The following is a 24,369-nucleotide window of genomic DNA, read 5'->3' as shown; positions in this document are numbered from 1 at the left end:
GAGGCACGTACATATATCAGAAATGTCGACACAAATTTCAGCACAGGTATCATCGCAGATCTCTGCACAACTACAATCGCGAATGGAAGAGAAACTCACGCAGTTTCAGGAAGGGTTCAGTGGTCGACAAGATAAAATGGAGGCCGAGATAGATGCTTTGAAAGATGGGATTCAGGAGTTACAATTGAACCGTCCAATGACTTCAACGTCTACTCTGAAGGTAAAATCCCCAACTTTTGATGGTTCTGTTCCATTCCAGGTATTTAAGTTTCAATTTGAGAAGGCGTCGGCAGCGAACAACTGGAATGCTGAAGATAAAGTTGCAGCTCTCTTCGTGGCATTGAAAGGGCCAGCAGCCGAAATCCTACAGACGATTCCCGAAGGGGAGCGAACAACTATGAAGCATTGATGGCCGCTGTCGAGAGACGTTATGGAAGTGAGCATAGGAAACAGATATTCCAAATTGAGTTGCAAAACCGTCACGAAAGCGAATGAGACTTTGCAGGAGTTTGCCTCGGATGTTGAAAGGTTGGCTCATCTCGCAAATGCGGACGCACCCGTGGAATACACCGAGAGGGTAAAAATCCAGAGTTTTATAAATGGCATACGGGACGTAGAAACAAAGCGAGCTACATATGCGAACCCAAAGCCAACATTCGCAGAAACGGTATCACATGCTCTGATTCAGGAAACAGCGTCGCTTCTGTGTAAGCCAGTTTTCAAAGCACGCCGTGTGGAAGTAGAAAGGCCAGAGTGGGTAGACGTAATATTGGAGGTGCTGAAAGGATCGCAAAAGCGGAGTGAAAAAGTTATCAAATGCTTCAAATGCGGGAAGCCCGGTCACATTGCGCGTCATTGCGATATTGGTCCTAATAGTTCCAACAATGTGGGTGGCCGTAAACGCAAAGCTGGAGGAGATGAGCAAGAGCGAGTAAGAGGTAGAGATCGACAGCTAGATCCAGCTATTGAATGCCCTGTGATATCTGTGTTGCAAATTGGTAGAAAATCGAGCAGTCTTACCGTCAGAGGAAATGTGGATGGCAAAGAACATGTACTGACTGTAGATACGGGCGCATCTCATTCCTTGATTCGATCTGATTTGGTCTACAGGAGAGTAAGGTCATTACCTGGAGCAAGGTTGCGTACGGTCACTGGCGAGTATAACCAAGTCCAGGGAGAAGTGATATGTGAAGTCCTAATTGGGAAGGTCATGGTTTTACACAAATTCGTTGTGGCGGAGATCGCTGATGAAGTCATATTGGGAGTGGACTTCTTGGTTGACCATGACGTCAGGATCGATATGCGGAGAAAAATTATGCGCTATAAGAACCAGGACATACCACTTAACTTTAGTTTGGAAAAAGGGTTCAGCAGTAATCGGGTACTGGTGGAGAAGACTCGACAAAGGCCGCTTCCCAAGGCAGTCGGTTCTATGTACCGGAGCGACTCGGGATTTTTCCCGACCAAGGACTGTCATTTCAGTGTGACCCCATTTAATTTGTTTCGTCCCTCCCACAAATTGTCATCCTCCCAGCAGCTCCTTGCAGCAGGACTGCTACATATTCTCTTACTCCGGGAAGGTATCGAACCCAATCCGGGTCCGTCTCCTGACCCCGGTCCTGAGAAATGGTTTTGCTGCATTTGCCAGAAAAGAATCTTTTTAGGACGGTCATAATCTGTTCAGTGTGTCTCGTGTAAGGGATGGTTGCATCGGGCAGGTTGTTCTGGGCTTGATCCCAAAACCCGACGTCCACGTAACTTTTATAAATCTTTTGTGGCTCCTTGCTGCTCACGCCAAAGGGCGTCCCGTAGTCTACGCCTAAGCGCCCCTCCACTACCTTTCAGCAGCCTCGCTGCTCAGCAACCCACAACAAGTACCCGCTGCTGCTCGCGCCCCACGGCGCCAACAACTCAAACAGCTGATACCACTCATAACTACTACCTTCGTAGTAGAGCTGGTAGCAATGCTGAGCATCAGCCCCTGCCCCCGTCTTCTTCTCCCCCCCTCTTTTCTGGCAGCAATCGTGCAGGTCAGGGAAACAGACTCTTAGTCCCTACCTCCGTTTGCACCGTCTGCCAGCACAGAATATATAGGTTTGCGACATCCGCTCAATGCAGCTCCTGCCTTGAGTGGTGCCACTTTCCTAGATGTTCTGGTCTCCGCGACGGCAACCCCTCGACGGGTTTCATCGCGCCATGTTGCCAGGTCGCAAACCTAAATCATCCGGGTACCCCAATGCTTGCCCAAGGGCGCCCAGTCCCAAGGCACAACAGCAGTTGCGTCCTGGCCTTCCACAACCTAGGCGTAGTCACCCGTCACTTACCCCTAGAGTGGCGGCGTCACCCCTCATGCACTTCAGAATTCTGCAGTTAAACTGTAATGGACTAACTGGGAAGATTACGGAGATAGTCGATTTCATGAAGCGGCACAACATCCGCATTGCTGCTATTCAAGAGACTAAACTCACAGCAAGATCTGCATTGCAGACCTGCTCTGGGTATAATGTCCACAGGAAGGACCGCGAGAGCGGAAATGGAGGCGGCCTCGCGTTTATTATACACCACTCTGTGCAATATCATATATTTGATCCTGGCATCGACCGCAGGGACAATGTCTTAGAACGTCAAGGCCTATCTGTCCGGTCAGGCGATGCAAATCTAGAAATCAGCAACATCTACATCCCTCCTGTCACCTGTTGCCCCAGTGGATACCGCCCTAAAATAGAGGCCTTACTCACTGGCAACAATCGCATTATCTTAGGCGATTTCAATGCCCATCACGACCTATGGTATTCAAACTTGCGGGCGGACAGTAGGGGTGAGATGTTGGCGGATCAAATAGAAGAAACGACGTTCTGCACAATAAACGGAGATGCCCCCACACGTATGGTAGGAAGCTGTCATAGCTCGCCAGATATCTCAATCGTGAGCGCAGAACTCGTAAACTGCGTCAACTTGCAGCCGATGGTAACATTGGCATCCGACCACCTGCCCATACTTATTTCGTTCGAGCGTACCGCCGACTTCATCGTCACCGAAAAACGCACTTTCATAAACTTCAAAAAAGGAAAGTGGGAAGAATATAAATCTGCAACAGACAGCAGCTTTGCTGCCCTCCCTATCCCGACTGATGCCCGCCAAGGGGAGCGTGCCTTCCGTAAGGTCATTGAATCCGGCTCGGCACATTTCATTCCCGCCGGGAGAATTCCCGAAATCCGGCCCCACTTCCCGGCGGAGGCCGCGAGCTTAGCGAGGGAACGCGACCTTATAAGACAGCTTTATCCAGGCGACCCCCAAATAAGGGATATAAACCAACGCATCAGATTGCTTGTGGACGAACACAAGCGGGCGAAATGGGAAGAGCACCTAAGAGGTTGTAACCTCTCTACCGGTGTAGGTAAACTTTGGTCCACCGTAAAGTCCCTATCGAATTCGACTAAGCACAAAGACAAAGTTTCCATCGCCTTTGGCGATAAGGTGCTGTCGGATGCGGAAAAATGCGCGAGCGCTTTCTGCCGACAATATATAATGCATCCTACGGTCGACAAAGATAAACGGAGAGCCAATAGACACGCACATAAGCACAAATTCAGCGCGTCACCAATCACCATCACCGCTAGAGAGGTTGAGGACGCCATTGGTCGCGCTAAACCATCCAAAGCAGTGGGCCCAGACGGCATGGCCATGCCGATGCTTAAAAACCTAGGGAAAGAGGGTTTCAAATATTTAGCGCATGTCTTCAACCTGTCTCTCTCCACCTTTGCCATACCCGAGAAATGGAAAATGGCCAAGGTGGTCCCGCTACTAAAGCCTGGGAAACCAGCTAACGTAGGTGAGTCATATCGTCCGATATCTCTCCTATCGCCAGTGGCAAAGACGCTTGAAGCCATTTTGCTCCCTTATTTCCAAGCACATTTGCAGCTAGCCCCTCATCAGCATGGCTTCAGAAAACTCTATAGCACTACCTCCGCGCTAAATGTCATTAGCACCCAGATAAATTGCGGTTTGAATCAATACCCCCACCATAGAACAGTACTCGTAGCGCTAGACCTATCAAAAGCCTTTGATACGGTCAACCATGGCTCATTACTGCAAGACCTGGAAGGGTCTACCCTTCCCCCACGTCTTAAAAGGTGGACCGCAAATTATCTGGGTGGTCGGCAGGCATCGGTGCAATTCAGAAACGAAACATCAAAACCAAGGAGAATTAAATAAGGGGTGCCACAGGGTGGTGTCCTATCCCCACTTTTGTTTAATTTCTACATATCTAAGCTACCTTCACCACCGGAAGGAGTCACAATCGTTTCCTACGCCGATGACTGCACAATAATGGCCACAGGCCCAGGCCCAGAGATCGATGAGCTATGCAATAAAATAAACGGCATCTCCCTGATCTCTCCAGTTTTTTCGCCTCGCGAAACCTGGCATTGTCACCGACTAAATCTTCCGCGACCTTATTTACAACATGGACGCCCCAAATGTCGACCATATTGAACATCCACGTCGATGGCACTACGCTACCGACTGTCCTACACCCCAAAATCTTGGGTGTGACGTTTGATCAGGATCTACATTTTAGTGCGCACGCAACCGCAATTGTTCCGAGAATTCAGAGGTGTAATAAAATCCTCAAATCCCTTGCTGGCAGTACCTGGGGAAAAGATAAAGAAACGCTCATGACCACATACAAAGCAATTAGCCAGCCGATTACGTGCTACGCGTCACCCATATGGTCGTCAAGCCTAAAAACCACCCACTGGAAGAAACTACAGGCCTGCCAAAATACTGCTCTCAGAATCGCCACGGGCTGTCTTCTTATGTCCCCAGAACACCATCTGCATAATGAGGCGAGAATATGAGATGCTGACCAAACAGTTTCTGTTGAATACCCAGAAACCTGGGCATCCCAACAGACATCTGATTGACGAACCAGCACCGCCTAGGGGCCTAAGGAGTCATCTCCGTAAGCATTTTGAGGAAATACGGCACCTGAGAACCCAGCCGTATGAAGCGAAAAAACACAAGCAGGTCCTTGGTGAACTCCATAGACAGGCGTCGGACCTTTATGTCGTGAATTGCCCGGTGAATCCAGTACTTGAAGAAAAATATCCAGAACTCGCGGAAGAGGAACGCATACTCCCCAGGGAAACGCGTGTCACTCTTGCTCAACTTCGTTCTGGATACTGTAACAGGTTAAACTCTTACCTATCCAGAATCAACCCTGACATACAAAATGTATGCCCCGCTTGCAATGTGTCCCCACATGACACCAACCATCTCTTCAATTGTAATGTGGAACCAACGCCTCTAACACCCCTTTCCTTATGGTCCACCCCTGTTGAAACGGCAAGTTTCCTTGGACTCCCGTTAGAGGATATTGATGACAATTTGTGATCGGTCGCGGCTATTAGGTGGGGCGAGCATTGCTACAACAACAACAACAACTCGACAAAGGCCACGAAATTCAAAGGTAAAGGTTGATGGAACAAATGGGCCAAACAAATCAAAACCGAAGGTACCTGTGAGAGAAACACTGCCATTGAAAAGCCCTAACGGACGTACTAAAACGAAGGAAAGGATTTCGCAGAAAGAATGCAAGGGTGGTTTCAAGCCAAGGCACACTACTGTTGTGAAGCGTCGGAACGATACTGATTATGCAAAGCAAATCCGTCCAGCGCAAGCTCCACGAAGTAGTTCATTGGCCAAGCAACAGAGTGCGAGGGAACGATTCAGGATAATGAGTAGTAAGATGAAACGCAGGTACAATGAGAACAAAAATTCGGAAGGTTTCTTGGAGGGAGATTTGGTACTGTTATACAACCCTCACCGGCGGAAAGGTGTTCCCTCCAAGATTCGGTGCAGTTGGAAAGGCCCGTTCAAAGTTGTGAAGAAGATCAGTGATACCATCTTTCATACAAACCACTGGGAAACCACGGATTAGAAGAGTGGTTCATTTGGAACGGCTGGCAGCGTATAGATCGAGAGATTTGTCTGATCGGGACTATCAGACTTAGGTGGAGGGCAGTGTAACGAATGTTAGCGGCACTGAAAGATGCTATCGCCTCTAAGCCGATGCTAAGCAGTGACGTGAATTCACATCCATAGATCAATCATTATGTATCTACATAAACGAAACAATAATTGCGTCTACACATATGTACCAATTACGTATACGAACAGCGGAGAGTCAATGCACAAACACATGCATATATCTGAGATACTCCTATAAGTATGCAATGAGCAAAACTATAAAATTGTGCAATTGTAGTTACAGCTGAGAAGTTTGAGAGCTGCTGGACTAGCAGATTCTGGAAGCGCCTAGAAGATGCGAAGGTTGAAGTCAAAGAGTATAAAAGGCGGCAATTGTAGAGGCGCTGGAATTCAGTTTGATTTGAGCTGTCAAGCAGTTTCGACTAAGACGCTATCTAGCGAGCAAGAGCAGTATTATTTTGAATAGTAGAGTTTCATTTGAGCTATCAATCAGTTTGGTTATTAAGCAAGCTATTCGTTGCACAGTTTGAGTGTTATTGTGAAGTACTTTAATAAAGGCCATTTTGCACTATTACATATTGGAGTTATTTATTCAACAGTTTAGTGATTCGAACTTAGCAGAGAATTGCCAATAAGAGGATTTGCAAGTAAATTCGTTACAATATGTTCAAAATCTGTATACGATTTTCGCCAACATTTGTGTTGCTTTACGTATCTTTTGCACTATACCTGTCACTGTAGCTAGTGCAGAACGTTCTTTCAGATTCCTTACAAGAATCAAAAACTTTCATAGATCGGGTTCATCTCAAGAGCGTGTTTCAGGACTTGCCACGCTTTGTGTTCAATCTGTTTTGGCAAGACAGTTAAATTTTGATATTATTATAAAAATTTTGCAGCGAAAAAAGCAAGTAAAGCCACTCCTTGATATCCGAACTTTCTATATTGAATAATTCAAATTTATAATCATCATTAAATTTATCAGAAATGATTAAAATGTTACCAAATAATTAGAAAAGATTATTTGAAGCAATATGTGGCTGTTAAAAGAGAACTAGGAGACCCGGCAGACGGTGTTCTGCTCTAAATTTGGTCTATCTGCATACATTTTAATAAGCATTTTCCGTCTAACTCTGCCCTTGCCACTCTACACTTTTTCCTGATCTTTGTATTCACTCCTCCCTCCGTATTTTTCGCTTCATCTATCTCCATCTTCGTCTCATTCTATCTCTTTATCGGTTTCCTTCTCCTTCTCTCTTTTCTCTTCTCTCAAATTTTTCTCATTCTTCTTCATATCTTATTGCCAGTACCAGAGGATGGTATGTATTTTGTTCCAGTCCCATTCCGAGTTTCAGTCCCAGTCCCACTCCGAGTCTCAGTCTCAGTACCAGTCCTAGTCCTAATCCCAGTCCCAGTTCGTCTCTGGTCTACTTTCCGGAAAATAGCATCGTAAATACTAACAGAGGCAAATGTATATACCAAATTTATATCACAATGAAAATTACTTTAAAGCTCTCAGCAATCATTTGACATCCATAATACACACATTCTAGGGGTATCCGGGTCTATGTTTTGGCCTATATCTCGAGACCCTAGTCACCCAAAGGTATGAAAATTACCCTTCTACTAAAGCACTCATGAACAGCTTTCATTTGATATCCATATTCTATAAACACATTCTAGGGGTACCCGGGTCCACGTTTTGGCCTACATATCGAGACCCTGTGCGTCGATTCTGAATTTTCTTTGCTATAAACCTCACGGAGCCCGAGACCTTTCCAACGAATGAAAAACCGTGGAAATCGGTTCTTGCGTTCTGGAGTTATAGCGTCAGGAAGGAAAACCCGACTTATTTTTATATTATAGATTTTATTTCTACGTTACAATAAAATAGTGTATATAGTAAATAGTCTGTGTTAATTTTATTTTCAGCTCTTAGTCCAAAAATCATTTAGTTGATGTGGCAAACATTTTTTTTTATGTAATCCATCAAAATAATGATTCATGAATGAGCAGTCATTAATTCAAATTAATCAAATGTTTTAGTGGATTTTTTATAGGGGGCCCGTAAATTGTTTAGTCCCGGACCCAGTTTTTCTCTCTACGGCCCTGCTTGGACGGACTCGGAAACATATCAAAACTGGTTTTGAACACCAAAAATAAAATAAAATTAAAAACATTTTTTTAACATCCTAAATAAAATAGGTTCTTTATCAATTTATAACTTTTAAAAATCACAAACACCATTAATAATGTTAGTATTTACCTGAAATATCAGAATCCATCACAATTACTCAATTCAATTTTCTTAAAGCTTAAAATATTCACGTTAAAACATGCGATTTCACATAGTTTAAAAAAAAACCATAACACGCGTTTCAGAAATAGCTAACTTCCGATTACTTGACAGCTAACGCCAGGTGTGCGATGGATGGGAAGGGGTAGAATTATTGTTCCCCTATCTATTCTTAAGCTATGGGAGTGTTTTATTTTTTTTTTTGTAATTGTGGCAACTTTCAGAAATTCAATTATGGCCGCCTAAATGTCTAAAATCTACCTATGTGCAACGTGTAGCCGACAACAAATACGTGTGTCACGAAGCCACCCGACTGCACTAACATCCCCCAGCGGGTTAGGGGATCAGAATATACCCGCGGTAGGTATGCCTGTCGTAAGAGGCGACTAAAATACCAGGTTCAAGGGGCTGTGTAGCGCAACCCTTCAGGTTGCCAGCGCAATATACAGCTTCTCCAAACCCAATTGTTAAACTCACCTATCCGTGGCGAATCCTGTTTCATTAATAGACGAGGCTCTGGCGACCCCAAGCTCCTCATGGATCTTGGGGGTGGGGAGGGAGGGATGGCCTGAAGGTTTAATGCGGCCATATAAATGTTCCCGAGATGGTCGGGCTAGCACCATAATGGTGCTGTGTTACCGGAGCGTACCTGATCTGTATCCGGCAAAGGACCATCACATCGATAATACTCCCCAAAACCCTCGGGGAACAACTTTATCGCTACAACAACAACAACAACAGCACTAACACACACAAAATTCAGTCAATCTCGTTGTTAGTCGCCGGAGCGCTTTAGGGGAAAAATCATTCTCTTATAGCGTTTTCTTTTCTGAAAATAGTTCCGCCCTATTGGTTATACCCTGCGTTGCCTGTGGATTGCGATCAAAGCAAAGAACATGCGGGTGTCAGTTGCAAGCAAGGTAAGCGCCAAAGCGACGAAAAAGTCGAATATGTTTGGCTTTTAACAGTGATGAAAACAACTCTCTTAATGCCTGGTTTTTCAGTGCGAGTTTAAACTCCAGTCAAAGTTGACTAGAGTTTAAACTTACCACATTGTTCGATAACATAACATTTTGCTGCTCATCTAAGCTTAAGCACTCGAAGTGGCAGGGTTAAACTCTAGTCAACTTTAACTGGAGTTTAAACTTGCACTGTAGAATCCCTGAGCACAAAATCTGAGAACTGTTGCTAATTATAAAATATTTGGAATAGACTTGGCCCTAGTGCATTTCTACATCAGTTCACCCGTACTGGACAGCAAGTCCATAAATCTTTCTTTGGACTGCCTCATGTTATGAATAAATTTATAACCAAAGTTATAGCAACTTGTTAAGAAAACTGTACTTACGCTGCGGAATTCATGTCCAAATGAATAGCCGTTTTATACTTCTGGCTAGCTCCATTAAGCTTTCCTCTTCATCTGACGAATCAAAAATTTGTTCGACCAGCTTTTCGATCACAGTCGAAGATCGAATTTCTCTCACACTAGGGGCCATATTCGGATTGAAAATGCACTTAAGTTAAAGGGAATACCCTAGAAAATGAAAAAGTACACTTGTGCTCCAATAGAATTGCAAGCTCTATTCAAAAAACTCATAAATATCGTCACTGCGGAATAGAATATCACGGGTGTTAGGTCCATATCTCGGCTGGTGTTCTGAAAGCACCCTATCTCAGAAAAATTTTGAAAAACGCCCAGTTTAGAAATTTATTTCAATACAATTTGTCGTGAAAAAAGGGGCTAATCAAAAAAAAATTGTATTAAGACGTTTTCGAACTGGCAACCTAGATAGGGTGATATACTCTTCAATAGTCTATATCTCTTTGTACATGCATATAAAAAAAAAATTTATCAAATTTTTGTTGCATTTGCATGTCAAATTTTTATCGGAATCTAGATCACGGTCTTTTGGAACGCGAGCAACGGCAGACATATAATGGCCGAGCCACAATGTACATTCGCATATAAATGTCTTCAACGCAATCTTATCGCTACAATCACGCAAGATATAGGCGCATAATCATAGTCAAAATAAAATAGGTTTTAAATTTGGTTGCAGCTTTTTGACATAATTTTCTATGAGCTATCAGTCAAAAAAGCTGCAACTAAACCATGATTCAATTACTAGAGGTTTGTTCTTCAATGACGGCAGAGCTTTGAAACTCCCAAATTGAAAAACCTGGACGAGTTGCTTTTACGAAGTAAGGAAACCGGGTAATAATTAAATCCCCTTTAACGAAAATTGTAGTAGAAAAGTACCTTTAGTAGTTACTACTAAGTAGTATATTAGTAGTGATAATAAATTTGTAAATGCCAATAGGTTTTGGAGGAAAAAATTAATTTTCTACTAAATATTTCGTGAATTGAAGAAAAGCTATGTCGGTTTAGAATTTTATTCAAAAATACAATATATCAAAATTTGTTTCGAAAACTCCCTATATGAGCATAAGTTCAATGCATTTTGACATAAGAGGGAGTTAATGAAAAGCATTCTGAGGCGTTCTTCAATCTAATTCTAAAAAAGGGCGTTTTTGTGACAAATCATGAAATGGGAAGTTTTTGAAAAATATTTTGAGATAGGACGATATTGAAAAGGCATCCGACATGGTCTAACAAAAAAAAAATAAAAGAATATGGCTTATTGTCTTACAACTTCATATTGCGGCCTTGACTATGACAGAAGAATTCAGATTTTATGCGGTCCTGCAACACAAGGAGTATTCACCTTTTTATTCTGAAATTTCGGAAAGCTCCTTTACGTCAAGTATTCATGGAAGTGTTCCGGGTAAACCGTTAATTTAGAATACTCGGAACACGTTCGTTTGATACTACCTCACGAGGTCCGAATATACATAATATTCAAAATATAAACCGATTCCCCAAATTCTTAAATGGAGACGAATGTTTCGAACATACGAAATGAATAAGTTGACTTGCTCAATGAGTACATTTCGTTATGGCATCTTCATTATTTACTAATGCCATTTTTACGTGAATCGATTTACTAGTCGAGTTTTTTACGTTGAACGATGAATTTTGAGGTGTTTTAGGTTTCGTTTGTTCACAGGTTTATGGAAGTGCGCGATTCTTTGGTGTCCGTACTTTTCATAAAACCCATGTTCAGCCACACTAATAGATCATGGCATAGTTAATAAATTCATCATACAATTAAAATAAATGTTCTAAGGAATTATGCAATTTAGTACTTATCGGGTATTTGTAAACTGATTGCTTCCTATTTCTACTACTAAAATTTTTCGAAAAATCGCAAAGAAACAACACAGTTAACGGATGTCAATTCGATTTGGGAGCAAAATGGCTGCAATTGTCAAAAAATTTGTCTGTCGAGCAAACCTCTTGTGATTGAATCATGCAACTAAACTTAAAACCTATTTTATTTCGACTATGAATATGCGCCTTACATTTATTTTTATGAATATGCGCCACAGCGTTTATAAATATAAAGGAACTTCAGACCTAGCAATTGCAGCTTAGTTTGCCTTGTCCATTGACATACAAAATTTCGCGAAGCACTGTTATAAACACTCTCCCTATACAAAAAAATACTTTCCAACATATTTTGTTTCCTATTAATTTGTTAACATGCAGTGTTTAATTGTGAAAAACGGTGGAAAAGTACCAAAGAGTGGGAAAAATAATTTCACTTGCAAAGTGTGAAAGCGCCCTTTGCCCAAAGCAAATGTCGAACTCTTCTTCCTGTGGTTTGCTTGCAATAGTGCCAATCGATGTGCCGTTCTCCATAAAAATACGTGCAATCTACTCATCATGCATAAGATTGCGTTAAACGCATCTATATGAAAAACTGCTTATGTGACGAGGATTTGAAAACCGTATGCAATTCTAATGAAAACCAAAAAATCCATACAAAATAACGCTCAGGAAATGCTTAGGAAAATTTTCGTTTGTCAAATTTTCTTATGCAGTACCCAGCTCTTTAAAAATTTCTACTACTATTTCCTAAAGATTTTAAAGAACAAATTTGCCCAGCAACTCTGGTTTTGCTAAGAAATAATTTATTGTGCATTGTTCCTTAAGGAAAAAACGACATTTCGGAACGCAAACAAATAAATTAAGTTAAACATTTATTAAAATCAATTGAAATTCAATATTCAATGAGCATTGTGCGTGCAATGTCAAAATGTTTTGGCTGCTCCTATTTCCACGCAAAAATAGATATAAATCAAAATATTTCTAAATCGTTTCCTTAAGAGCTGCGAATGGCCCGTAATTCTTGGCGAAACCAGGGCTCTCATGTGCACGTTTGCTAAAAAGGTAGCAGAAATCGTAAACTTTTTCTTGAGACGTGGATACTAGTTGAAAAAAAAATTTTTCTTATGCGTTTTTTGTACGGAATTTTTCATTTCTTGCGAGGTGGATACCGCACTTTAATGGTGTAACTAAAAAACCAAAAAATTTTATGAAAATAATAATTATGGAGTATGATCAGATATAATTTACTTATTAAGGATATAATATCAAAGCACTGTCGACTCAAATTAAGATATTTATTTTTTATTAAACGTAAATACTAAATAAAATTTCAATTAAAGAAAAATATAATAAAGAATAGTAGTACTAAAAATACTTCTAGTCATATTTTAATTAATACGTACTGATAAGTATAGCGTTAATAAATTAAAGAACAAATAGGCATACATATTTACATAGTTACTAGATATTAAATAAATCACAGAGATAACGACAATTAAATATTTTCGTGTCGTAAAAAAAATAAGTTAACCTAATCTATTTTTCATAAACTACATGTGGAAAATAATGAAATATATAAGGATTTGACTAGACTAATTCATATGTACGAAATTATTAAATATATTCATAGCTATGTATGTATTTAATGTAATGCAATTAGAAGCAAATAACAAAAAGCATTATGTAACTTAAGTTTCCGTCCAAATATAAAAATTTCGTTTAGCAAGTTAAATTAAAAAACAAACAAAAGTGGAAATAAAAAATCAATGTTTAAAGTAAAATCTGCAATTTTCTCAAAATCTTAGACGGTCTTGCTAATTATTAAATATTGAAACACTTTGTAAATAATTAAAGTTTTTGTAGTGACGAGCAAAATTTGACAGCGGTAACTTAGCTTACCAATAATTTTAACAATTCTGCTATTCACTAACTTTGTCAACCCAAAAACTCGACAAAATGGACCCAGCTGTTATCGTTGCCAATTTTCACAATTGGAAATTTATCGTTGTTGATGTAGTTAAGCTGTCGAGAAAGTTCGTTAATTTGTGATTTTTTCTTAATAAAATGGCATTTGACTTTGTAACGTATAGTTTGTCGCAGAACGCAACCGCAAATAATCCAAGAGTGGTGGACCTTGCTGCTGCATTGCTGGTGGAGGCCATTAAAAAAAAATATAAAAAAGAGTAGGAAATGTTCAAATAACATAAATAATATGAAAAAATACTCAACTGTGCTTAATCCTACACAAGGTTTGTGGCGCGAACAAATTATTACTTGTTTTTTTTTTTTCAATTCCTCTATAAGCTTTTTGTAAATTTTGAAATTTCAATGCCAGAGATACCACTTTTCTTAAATTAAATAAATACTCAACAAGTGATGTTAAAACCAAGTTAGTGAATCACGGCAGAAGTTAGTAGATGGCGCTATTGAGCCACAAAACAAATTGACTGTCTTCATTTAAAAATCGTTTACCAAAGTTCGATTAAAAAAATTTTACTTTCGCTAGTCATAAAACGAATATATCACCAAGGATTAAGTGCTTTTAAGTTCGCGGGAAACGCATGAAGCTAATCTCAAATTAGTTAATTAATTTTGTTTTGAATTTATCGAATAATAAAATTTATAAAAATTAAGGCATACTTAGTGAGTACAATATTTGTTTGTTATTAATTATATAATACAATAATTGCAATATTTTTACTATACAAATATATGTATATTATAGAAAAAAAAAGAAAAATATGTAGCATGTACATTTGTTATCATTTTATCGTAACTGTTATAAAAATTTGTTTATAAAATCGCAAAAACGTAAAAATAATTACGTATTGCTATAATATGTAGAACGATAATAAATAAAAAAAAAAATAACTAAATAAAACATACATATACGTCGGCTTAGAGGGCACACATGCTAAGTACCATTTTTTCCACTTTTTTTGATGCAGTTTCATAAGAGCTGGGTAAATTCAATTCCATTATATTACCTATTCCATTCCTCAGTAATTAGAAAAAGTATTAAATTCCTTTCCTCCACAGCAAAGGAATTGATTACTTTTCAGTTACTAAAATAAATACCAAAAGTAATTTCGTTTTTTTGAGGCTCGAGTACAAACAATTTTTTGTTTGTAATTAAAAAAAAATACTTTGTGCAATTGTAATTTCTTTCCAAGTACTTTCGAAAGGAGTGGGAAATGTAATCGAAATTTATTTCCATTATATTACAAGAAATGGAAAAAAAACTTTCGTGTGGGTGACTTTGCGGGTCACACTTTTCATTATTTCATCAGATTTTTCTTATGAGTGGTAACTGCAGGCATTTCAAAAGAACAACGAATATCAAATCAGTATCCTCTTAAAGTTCCCAGCTAAGTAAGGGCATTTCCTTTCCTTCCTCCGGTATCAAAGGGTGGTGGCTATAGCAACGCAGCATACTTTTTGTATGGGGGGGAGGTGAATGGGGGGATTACCCCCGGGCCCGGGGTTTCTCAGGGGGCCCGCGATTTAGATGTACTAAGACATTTTTTTTTTTAATTCAGGAGAGTCTTTAGTTGTTCCATGTGCAAATTTAAGCCGAATTTCAAAAACAACGAATATTTATAATGATTTTTTGACTGGGTCTGAGGAGACAATAAAAACATCAAACAAAAATGTGTTTCTCAGGGGGACCGCGATTTAGAGGTACTAAGACATTTTTTTATATCCAGGAGAGTCTTTAGTTGTTCCATGTGCAAATTTTAAGCGAATTTCAAAAGCAACGAATATTGATAATGATTTTTTGCCTGGGCCTGAGGAGACAATAAAAACATCAAACAAAAATGTGTTTCTCAGGGGGCCCGCGATTTAGAGGTACTAAGACATTTTTTTTTTAATTCAGGAGAGTCTTTAGTTGTTCCATGTGCAAATTTTAAGCGAATTTCAAAAGCAGCGAATATTGATATGATTTTTTGCCTGGGCCTGAGGAGACAATAAAAACATCAAACAAAAATGTATGTTTACATGAATCCGAAATCGTAAAGTTTTCGTGGTGACACTGATGAAGGTTCATCTTCAAAAAGTCTTCCAACAATACCACCAACTCTGTATCAAAGTCCAGAATATTTAAACGACTTCGATATAAGTACCGTGAATAATGAGTTTTTGCGATCTGAAGGAGTCAATAAAATAATTCGTCGAGGTCATCAAAAGTGTCTTGTTATTTTTCCACGTGATTGTCATGACGAGGCATTTCCTACCTCGTTGTTAAACAGAATCTTGCCAAATGGAGAGAAAGAGGAGCGTGACTGGTTAGTGTGGAGTGCCAGTAGCAATGCTTTTTATTGCCTACCATGTCGTCTGTTAAGCACCAATACTTTAAATCGACCTAAAATTTGTTGTGAGGATATTCGAAATTCCAGGTATGGAAGCAGCTATGCGATAAACTGCCATCACACGAAAATACTCAAGATCACATTAGATGTTATATTCAATGGCGATCTTTACAAAATCTAATTCAAAAGGAGGCTACAATTGATACACTTATCAATGACGAGCTAATCAGTGAAACTCAAAAGTGGAAAGAAATTTTATATAGAATTTTGGACACTATTTTATTTTTGGTGAAAGAGGTCTAGTGTTCAAAAGCGAAAGTATATATCTTGGAGAACGAAACGATGGACATTTTTTGGGCATCTAAGTTCTCATAAGCCATTATGATCCTATACCTAGAGATCATTAGGAGAAAGTTAGGATTTCACAACAGCAGCACAAGCGTTTACAAGTTCACTATATTTCCCCACACATTCAGAACGAGTTCTTAGAAATTTGTGCAAAGCACGTGAGGGAAACTATATTAGATCAAGGCACGAAAGCCAAGTATTTTGCTATTATCGTTGATGCTATGCCTGATGCTAGTCACGTTGACTACGTTCATTTTTCGCTATCTCCATTTCAACTCGAAAGCAACAAATTTTACAATTCAAGAACGGTTTTTGGCATTCTCAAGTATATCAACAAGTTAGAATGTACCTTGCTGTCCTCAATTTGGTTCAAAATTCTGACTACCATTAATGAAAGAAACGTGGTCCTCCAAGCTAGAGACGCCACCATAGATGTTGAGGTCCGACATCTAGATGCCATATAAGCTGATTTGAAGTTGATCCGGCACCAATGGGAAACAATTTTAAACGAATGCAAAACAGTGGCTTCTCAATTGAACATCTCTCCAAAGATTCTGGACATTCGAAAGAGAAAACGCAAAAGACGTTTTGAAGATAATGGAAATTAGATGATTACGGATGATCCAGAGTCTGATTTTAAAAACAATACATTTTTGGTGATCGTCGATTCTGTAATCATTGGCATTACTGAACGATTTGCAGCTATGAGAAATTTGAACGAGACGTTTTCCCTTTTGTGGCAATTTGAAGACGAAACTACGGTTCGGGCGAGTGCAGCAAAATTTTTCGAAAAATACAAGTCGGACATTTCTCAAAGCTTTTAATGCGAAATATTTCACTTGAAACACATTTACGAAGCAAATTTTGATGAAGATCTGTCACCATTGGAATTGCTAAATGCCATCTACATATGTTCAAAATCTGTATACGATTTTCCCCAACTTTTGCTCTATACCTGTCACTGTAGCTAGTGCAGAACGTTCCTTCAGTGTCCTTTCAAGAATCAATAACTTGCAGAGATCGTGTTCATCTCAAGAGCGAGTTTCAGGACTTGCCACGCTTTGTATTGAATCCGTTTTTGCAAGACAGTTAAATTTCGATATCATTATAAAAATATTGCAGCGAAAAAGCAAGTAAAGCCACGCTTTGATATCCGAACTTTCTATACTGAATAATTAAAATTTATAATCATCATTAAATTTATCAGAAATGTATTAAAATGTAAACGGCGGCCACCGTGGCGTGATGGTAGCGCGCTCCGCCTACCACACCGAATGCCCTGGGTTCACACTCCGGGCAAAGCAACATCAAAATTTAGAAATAAAGTTTTTTAATTAGAAGAAAATTTTTCTAAGCGGTGTCGCCCCTCGGCAGTGTTTGGCAAGCAGTCCGAGCGTATTTCTGCCATGAAAAGCTCTCAGTGAAAACTCATCTGCCTCGCAGATGCCTTTCGGAGTCGGCATAAAACAGGTAGGTCCCGTCCCGCCAATTTGTAGGAAAAATTAAAAAGGAGCACGACGCAAATTTGAAGAGAAGCTCGGCCTAAAATCTCTTCGGAGGTTATCGCGCCTAACATTTATTTTTTTTTGTATTAAAATGTTACCAAATAACTAGAACAGATTATTTGAAACAATATGTGGCTGTTAAAAAAGAATTTTATTTCTACGTTACAATAAAATAGAATAAATAGTAAATATTTTGTGTTAATTTTACTGTCAGCTCTTAGTCCAAAAATCATTTAGTTGATGTGGCAAACATTTTTTTTTTTATGTAATCCATCAATAATGATTCATGAATGAGACGTCATTAATTCAAGTTAATCAAATGTATTAGTGAATTTTTTATAGGGGGCCCGTAAATTGTTTATTCCCGGGCCCGGATTTTCTCTCTACGGCCCTGCTCTGAACCATATTGTAATAAATAATATTATAACAGGAAATGACAAAGAGTCGTCCGTATAAAACCTCCGAAGCGTTTGAAGCTTCTTTATATTTAAAAGTTTGCTTAAAATTTATGCATCGTTTCGCCTGCTTGTTTGAGAAAGCTTAGTAGTCAGATGTTCTTCTGTCCTCATTGTTTTTAAGTCGGGATATTTGCATTTCCGCCTCCTCACAGTTCGATGTTTATTCTTGTACCTGGGTCATGCCGATGCTAACACACCTTGGCGCTAAGGGAGTAAGCTACCTGACGCACGTTTTCAAGCCTGGCAAACCGGCTAACGAAGGTGAGTTGTAACGACCGGTATCAGTTCGTTCGCCAGTAGCGAAAACATTTGAAACCTTCCGTCTCCGTCAGTTTACTGCGAATCTTCGCCTAGCCACTCATCAGCATGGTGTCCGCAAAATGCATAGCACTACCAGCGCTGTCAAAAGATTTTGACATAGTACACCATGGCACTCTACTCCATGATGTAGACGTGATATATTACCCACTGGAAGAAGCTACAGGCCTGCCAAAATACTGCTCTCAGAATTGCGACGGGCTGTCTTCTTATGTCCCCAGAACACCATCTGCATAATAAGGCGAGAATACTCCCCATCAGGGAGAGAAATGAGATGCTAACCAAACAGTTCCTGTTGAATACCCAGAAACCTGAGCATCCCAACAGACATCTGATTGATGAACCAGCACCGCCTAGGGGCTTAAGGAGTCATCTCCGTAAGCACTTTGAGGAAATACGGCACCTGAGAACCCAGCCGTATGAAGCGAAAAGCACAAGCAGGTCCTTGGTGAACTCCACAAACAGGCGTCGGACCTTTATGCCGCGAATTGCCCGGCGAATCCAGTACTCAAAGAAAAGTATCCAAAACTCGCGGAAGAGGAACGCATACTCCCCAGGGAAACGCGTGTCACTCTTGCTCAACTTCGTTCTGGATACTGTAACAGGTTAAACTCTGACTTATCCAGAATCAACCCCGATATACAAAATGTATGCCCCGCTTGCAATGTGTCCCCACATTCCACCAACCATATCTTTAATTGTAATGTGGAACCAACGCTTCTAACACCCCTTTCCTTATGGTCCACCCCTGTTGAAACAGCAAGTTTCCTTGGACTCCCGTTAGAGGATATTGATGACAACTTGTGATCGGTCGCGGCTGTTAGGTGGGGCGAAACACTGCTACAACAACAACAACATGTAGAAGGTTCACCCTTTCTCCTTCGTATAAAAAGATGGATTGCAAATTATCTGAACCTAGCCGACCAAATCCACCGCCACTCTATTTTGCGACGTGGAATATTGGACGTTCACGTCGATGGTGTTGCACTGTCGACTGTCAGTCAGCCAAAGATCTTAGGTGTAACATTCTTTCACACTCTCACCATCAAGGCGTATGCCATCGAAGTTGTATCTAAAGTACAAAACCGTAACAAAATCCTCAAGTCGCTTGCCAGTAGCACTTGGGGAAAAGATGAAGAAACGTTGCTAGCCACGTACAAAGCAATTGGCCGGCCGCTCAACAGCAAGTCTAAACTACGGTGATACAATCTTCCATACGCTTCCTCATACATATGTGGCGAGGAGAAATGAATTGGCAGTCATAGTCATTGTTTTACACAAATTTTCTTATTGTCCAAAGAGTTACTATGACCTCATAAAATCACAGCTTTAAATCGCAAACATATTTTTTACACTAAGAATTTTTCAATTACTTTTGTAATTCCTTTGAGGAATGGGAAATTATTAATTACTTTTGGCATTCCTTGTAATATTATTGGAAAATTTTCAATTACATTTGCAATTCCTTTCGAAAGTACTAGGGGCAGAAAGTACATTTGAGCAAAGTATTTGTTTTCAATTACAAACAAAAAATTTTTTGTACTCGAATCACAAAAAAACGAAATTACATTTGGTATTTTTTTGAGGAATTGAAATGTAATCAATTACTTTGCTGTGGAGATGAATTGATTACATTCCTTAAGTGCACGTAATGGGGAATTGACGGTAGTTGAATACCTAAAGTAATGCTTACTACCCAGCTCTGAGTTTGATAGAGCAGGAATTAATGCATCAAACTGGCATAACAGTAACAGTAAATATTGGCCACAAAAACAGGAAATCAACTCTATGATGAGTTCACTTCCTATGCCATGCACAATTTTGTTGTTGTCCCTAGCAGGTTGGCACTTCAAGCCGACGATATGTGTTATAGTTAATTGTATTGGCTCAGCTTTTGGTCCCCTTATATAACCTCGCGGTATCTCCAAATAAGTACTGCCACATTTACACTAAACCAAATGCGTCAATATGGGTGAAATATTCCAAATGCGGCGCATTACCTCATACAAATCGCATTTCTGGATCGCATTTGGCCTGCAAATTCCTTACTAAAAGACACCCCGCAAGAACATAATGGTTAAACAACGTAGTGTGCCGAATATTAGTGACACTAAGTGTTACTCACATCACTAGTCTGATGCTAAGTGAATGAAGGCACAACAACAATAAAGCACAGTCACTTCTACGAATCAATCATTATGTCAAAACATATGTACGTACACGCAGCGGAGAAGCAACGCACAACCACATGCATATATCTGAGATACTCCCGAAAGTATGCAATAATTGTGCAAGTATCACTCACATATACACGCGCATGGGGTATGAGAGAAGCTATAAAATCGTGCATCTGTAGTTATAGCTGAGAAATTTATAGCTGATAACTAACTAGTAAATTCTGCAAATAGAAGCGCCTAGAAAAATGTCGGCGTGGAAACCGGACAATATAAAAGCGGCAACAGTTGAGGCACGACAAGTCAGTTTGATTTAAGCACGCTATCTGTCGAGCAATAGAAGTGTTATTTTGAAAGTAGTCTAATAAAGACCATTTTGCATTATCGAATATTGGAGTTATTTATTCAACAGTTTAGCGATTCGAACGTTAGCAGAAGGTTGCAAATAAGCGGAATTGCACTAAATTCGTTACAGTAGCATATATATTTGATCACGATCAAATCTCATTGGAACGATCCGGATCACTACTATCCTCGTGTTCCAATGGTACATGAACCAGATACGGATAGAGTTTAAACGTGCAAGTGCAACAACAATGTGAACCATATGGATCACATTGTTGTCGCATTTGCATGTTAAATCTCTATCCATATCTGGTTCATGTACCATTGTAACACGAGGTATGAGAGTTTGCAGCACTAAACTAAAGCCCCCATTACTGATACTTAGCATAGACTTGACTTGACTTAGCGTAAACCTGGCAACTTAGCCACGATTATATTCCACTTGGCGCATACAATCTGGCATCATATTCAGCGTTGAAATTTATATTTAAATAAATGTCAATTTGTATGACAAAATGTCAAAATGAAATGGAAACAAACAAATGGCACCTCAAAATGTAAACGTCACTTAGAACTTACATAGAAAATCAAAATTCAACAGACTTCTAAGTCAAGTTAAGTGTTGCTAAGTTTTGAGTAATCAGTAACATGCAATGTTCATTTAACAGAACTGTGACAGTTCTCAAGCCAAGTCAAGTCTATGCTAAGTATCAGTAATGGGCCCTTTAATGTGTACACTAGGGTGGCCCTTCGTTGTATGCAGGAAAAAAAGTGCTTCGATTCTTGATCTCACCCCCTAAAAATATGCGAATAGCTCAAAAAGGAATATATACAAAGTTTTGGGTCAATCAAAAAAGATTTAGAGGTGGCGCAAAGGGCTTGAAATCCTGAATAATGACAAATTTTGACAATTTCGTGTTTCAGGCTTCGATATTTCCAACCCCTACGAAAATTTACTTCTTTTCCATACCGTAATAAGATCTGTATTTTCTTACTTTTCTAAAATGGCTAGAGTCTTCAAAATCGGTCGATCAGTAACAGAGTCACAGGGCAAAATATATATTGCTTTCGACAAACAAATATGAAAAGTAAATTAAGTCTGTGCAAATGTGTTTATCAGTGAATCGTGGTATTCGGGTAAAAACGCTCAAACTTTTTTATACACAAATACATATATCCCTTGAAGCCAAACTTGAAGTTTATTTATTTAAAAAAGTATAAACATATATTTTTTTATAAATTTTCGAAATGCGTAATTTAAGCCTGCAATGCAACTTGTTCTTGCAGCAAGCATATCGAAAGAAATTTAAAAAAAGTATAAAGAAATGAAAATATATATTTTAAAATTGCAAACAACTAAAAAAAATTTCTTTGACGTTTTCTTAATAAACTATACTGTTCTTAAATACACAAATTTTGAATATTAGGTTTTTTTTAAATAGATAAATTGCGGCACTTTGCATTGGGATGGAAAACCACTTCCAGAAATAACAGGTCGTGAAAAGGTGAAACGACTTCCAGTCGTTGTTACTTACAGGAATGGCGAACAGTTATAAGAGCTCCAAAATTATATGCTGCAACAGGCTCGGAAATAGCTGACACGTTGTATGAACTGTTATTTGAATGGGATCTGAAGGATGATATTGTGGCCTGTTGTTTTGATACGAGATCGGTTAAACCAGGCGTTATAAAAGAAGCTGCAACGTTATTAGAAAAAAAACTTGAGCGAAAACTTTTGTATCTACCTTGTCGTCATCATATTTATGAAGTTCTGCTGAGAGTTATTTTCCAGTAAATACTAACTAGTAAGAACGTTCAGTTATTTCGGCGATTTCAAGAAAATTGCAAAAACATCGACAAAAATAGTTTTAGAGATTTGCTACAAAATAACGAATTGAAATTATTCTAAGCAATAGCAAAAATACTATTTTAAAAACCCTCTAAGGAATAGTTGAAAAAGAAAATAGGAAGAGATGACTATAGGGAATTATTGGAATTAACGTCTAGGAGCAAGTGATGGCATAAAGTTTCGTGTACCAAAGCCCACTCATCATGCTCGATGGATGTCTAAGGCATTGCATAGCTTAAAAATCTATTTATTTCGTGAACAGTGTAAACTAACCGAGTATGAAGAGAATTCGATAGCAATTGCTTAAATACTTAAGTATATGCGCGTTTATTATACAATTCTATGTTAAGTTTTGGTTTTACTGTACCAATCCTCATAGAGCACCTCTTCAAGACTTATCTTTTATTAAAGAAATTTATAAATACAGAAATGTTAATAAAAAGTATCTGACATTACAATAAAAAAGTTTTGTAATCACCTATGGTACCTGTCTGAAGAATGCATTGCATTGGCAATGTTCGATGATGACGTCTCTTGTACAATGAAGAAAAAGATTGTGGAAAAAATCAAAAGCATAGACAACTGCGACAAGGAAACAGAAAATTTAAAGAGGTTATACTTAAGGCATAGTGAAATCAATAAATTCATAGAAAAAGAACTACACGATTTTGTAACAGGAAATACAATTGATTTTTTTGGTCGGATTGGGATATCATCTCAATTTCTGGAGGTAGATCCACTATACTGGGGGATACAGGAACCTATAAAAAAGCTAAGCATACTGTTATAAATATAAAAGTAGTTAACGACACAGCAGAACGGGGAGTAAAGCTTATGGAAGAATATAATAGAATACTTACAAATGACGAACAAGAAAAACAATATTTTTTACAAGATGTAACTGATTACAAAACACAATTTGAATCACATACTAAATCATCTAAATTAGATCATAGGAAATAATATCCTATTATATACGTGTCAGCTAAAGTTTCACAAGATATATGTATATGTTTTAAAAACGTATTTTCAAAAAAATTTATAATAAAAAAATTTGAAACAAACTCATTTACGTATACTCAATATATACACATTCTTGAAGTAATGACACCGTGTTTAAGGCATAATTTATTTTATAACTTTATTATTATTTGACCAATTTTTGTGGTTTTAGATTTAATTGAAATTCAAATATCTGCGAAGACAGTCACCTTGTAGCGGTGCAGGGGCTTATGCCGATCGCATTTGATACTAATTGGTCAGATGGGAGCGGCGCAACCGCGCTCACCTGACAGATATGGTCGAATGCTATCGGTAACCAGGAACTGTCACCTCCTAATCCAGGGTGTCATGCGTCACCGTGCCCATTGGACTGGTTTGCAGCCAGGAGGTTCACAACACCGGCTGTATTATAACGGCGCCTCCCCAACACCGGGCCACCTTGGGGAGTAACCATGGCCTTAACCGTCAAGGGGCTCTGCCGCGGCGGACCAACCCAGTTCCCCACTTAAATAATTGACAACTACGCTTGCCACGGCGAGCATGC

The 24,369-nt window shown here is 39.1% G+C and overlaps 1 protein-coding gene across 2 annotated transcripts in view; it reads left to right on the top strand.

Annotated features, from left to right (window-relative positions):
* Mgat2 (alpha-1,6-mannosyl-glycoprotein 2-beta-N-acetylglucosaminyltransferase) overlaps positions 1–24,143 on the top strand; it is a 124,731-nt gene extending 100,588 nt beyond the window's left edge. The window contains exon 13 of one of the 2 annotated variants that reach the window (XM_067760582.1): positions 22,417–24,143. In XM_067760582.1, the coding sequence (XP_067616683.1) occupies positions 22,417–22,475 (59 nt within the window). In that variant the 3' untranslated portion in view covers positions 22,476–24,143. The remainder of the gene's footprint in view (positions 1–22,416) is intronic. The other variant, XM_067760581.1, reaches the window with a different exon arrangement.
* Positions 24,144–24,369: the final 226 nt, after the last annotated feature.

The sequence above is a fragment of the Eurosta solidaginis genome, chromosome 1, assembly GCF_040869045.1.
Source record: "Eurosta solidaginis isolate ZX-2024a chromosome 1, ASM4086904v1, whole genome shotgun sequence".
NCBI classification, from domain to species: Eukaryota; Metazoa; Arthropoda; class Insecta; order Diptera; family Tephritidae; genus Eurosta; species Eurosta solidaginis.
Note: the sequence above shows the minus strand (reverse complement) of the source record. Positions and strands in the feature narration are given on the sequence as shown.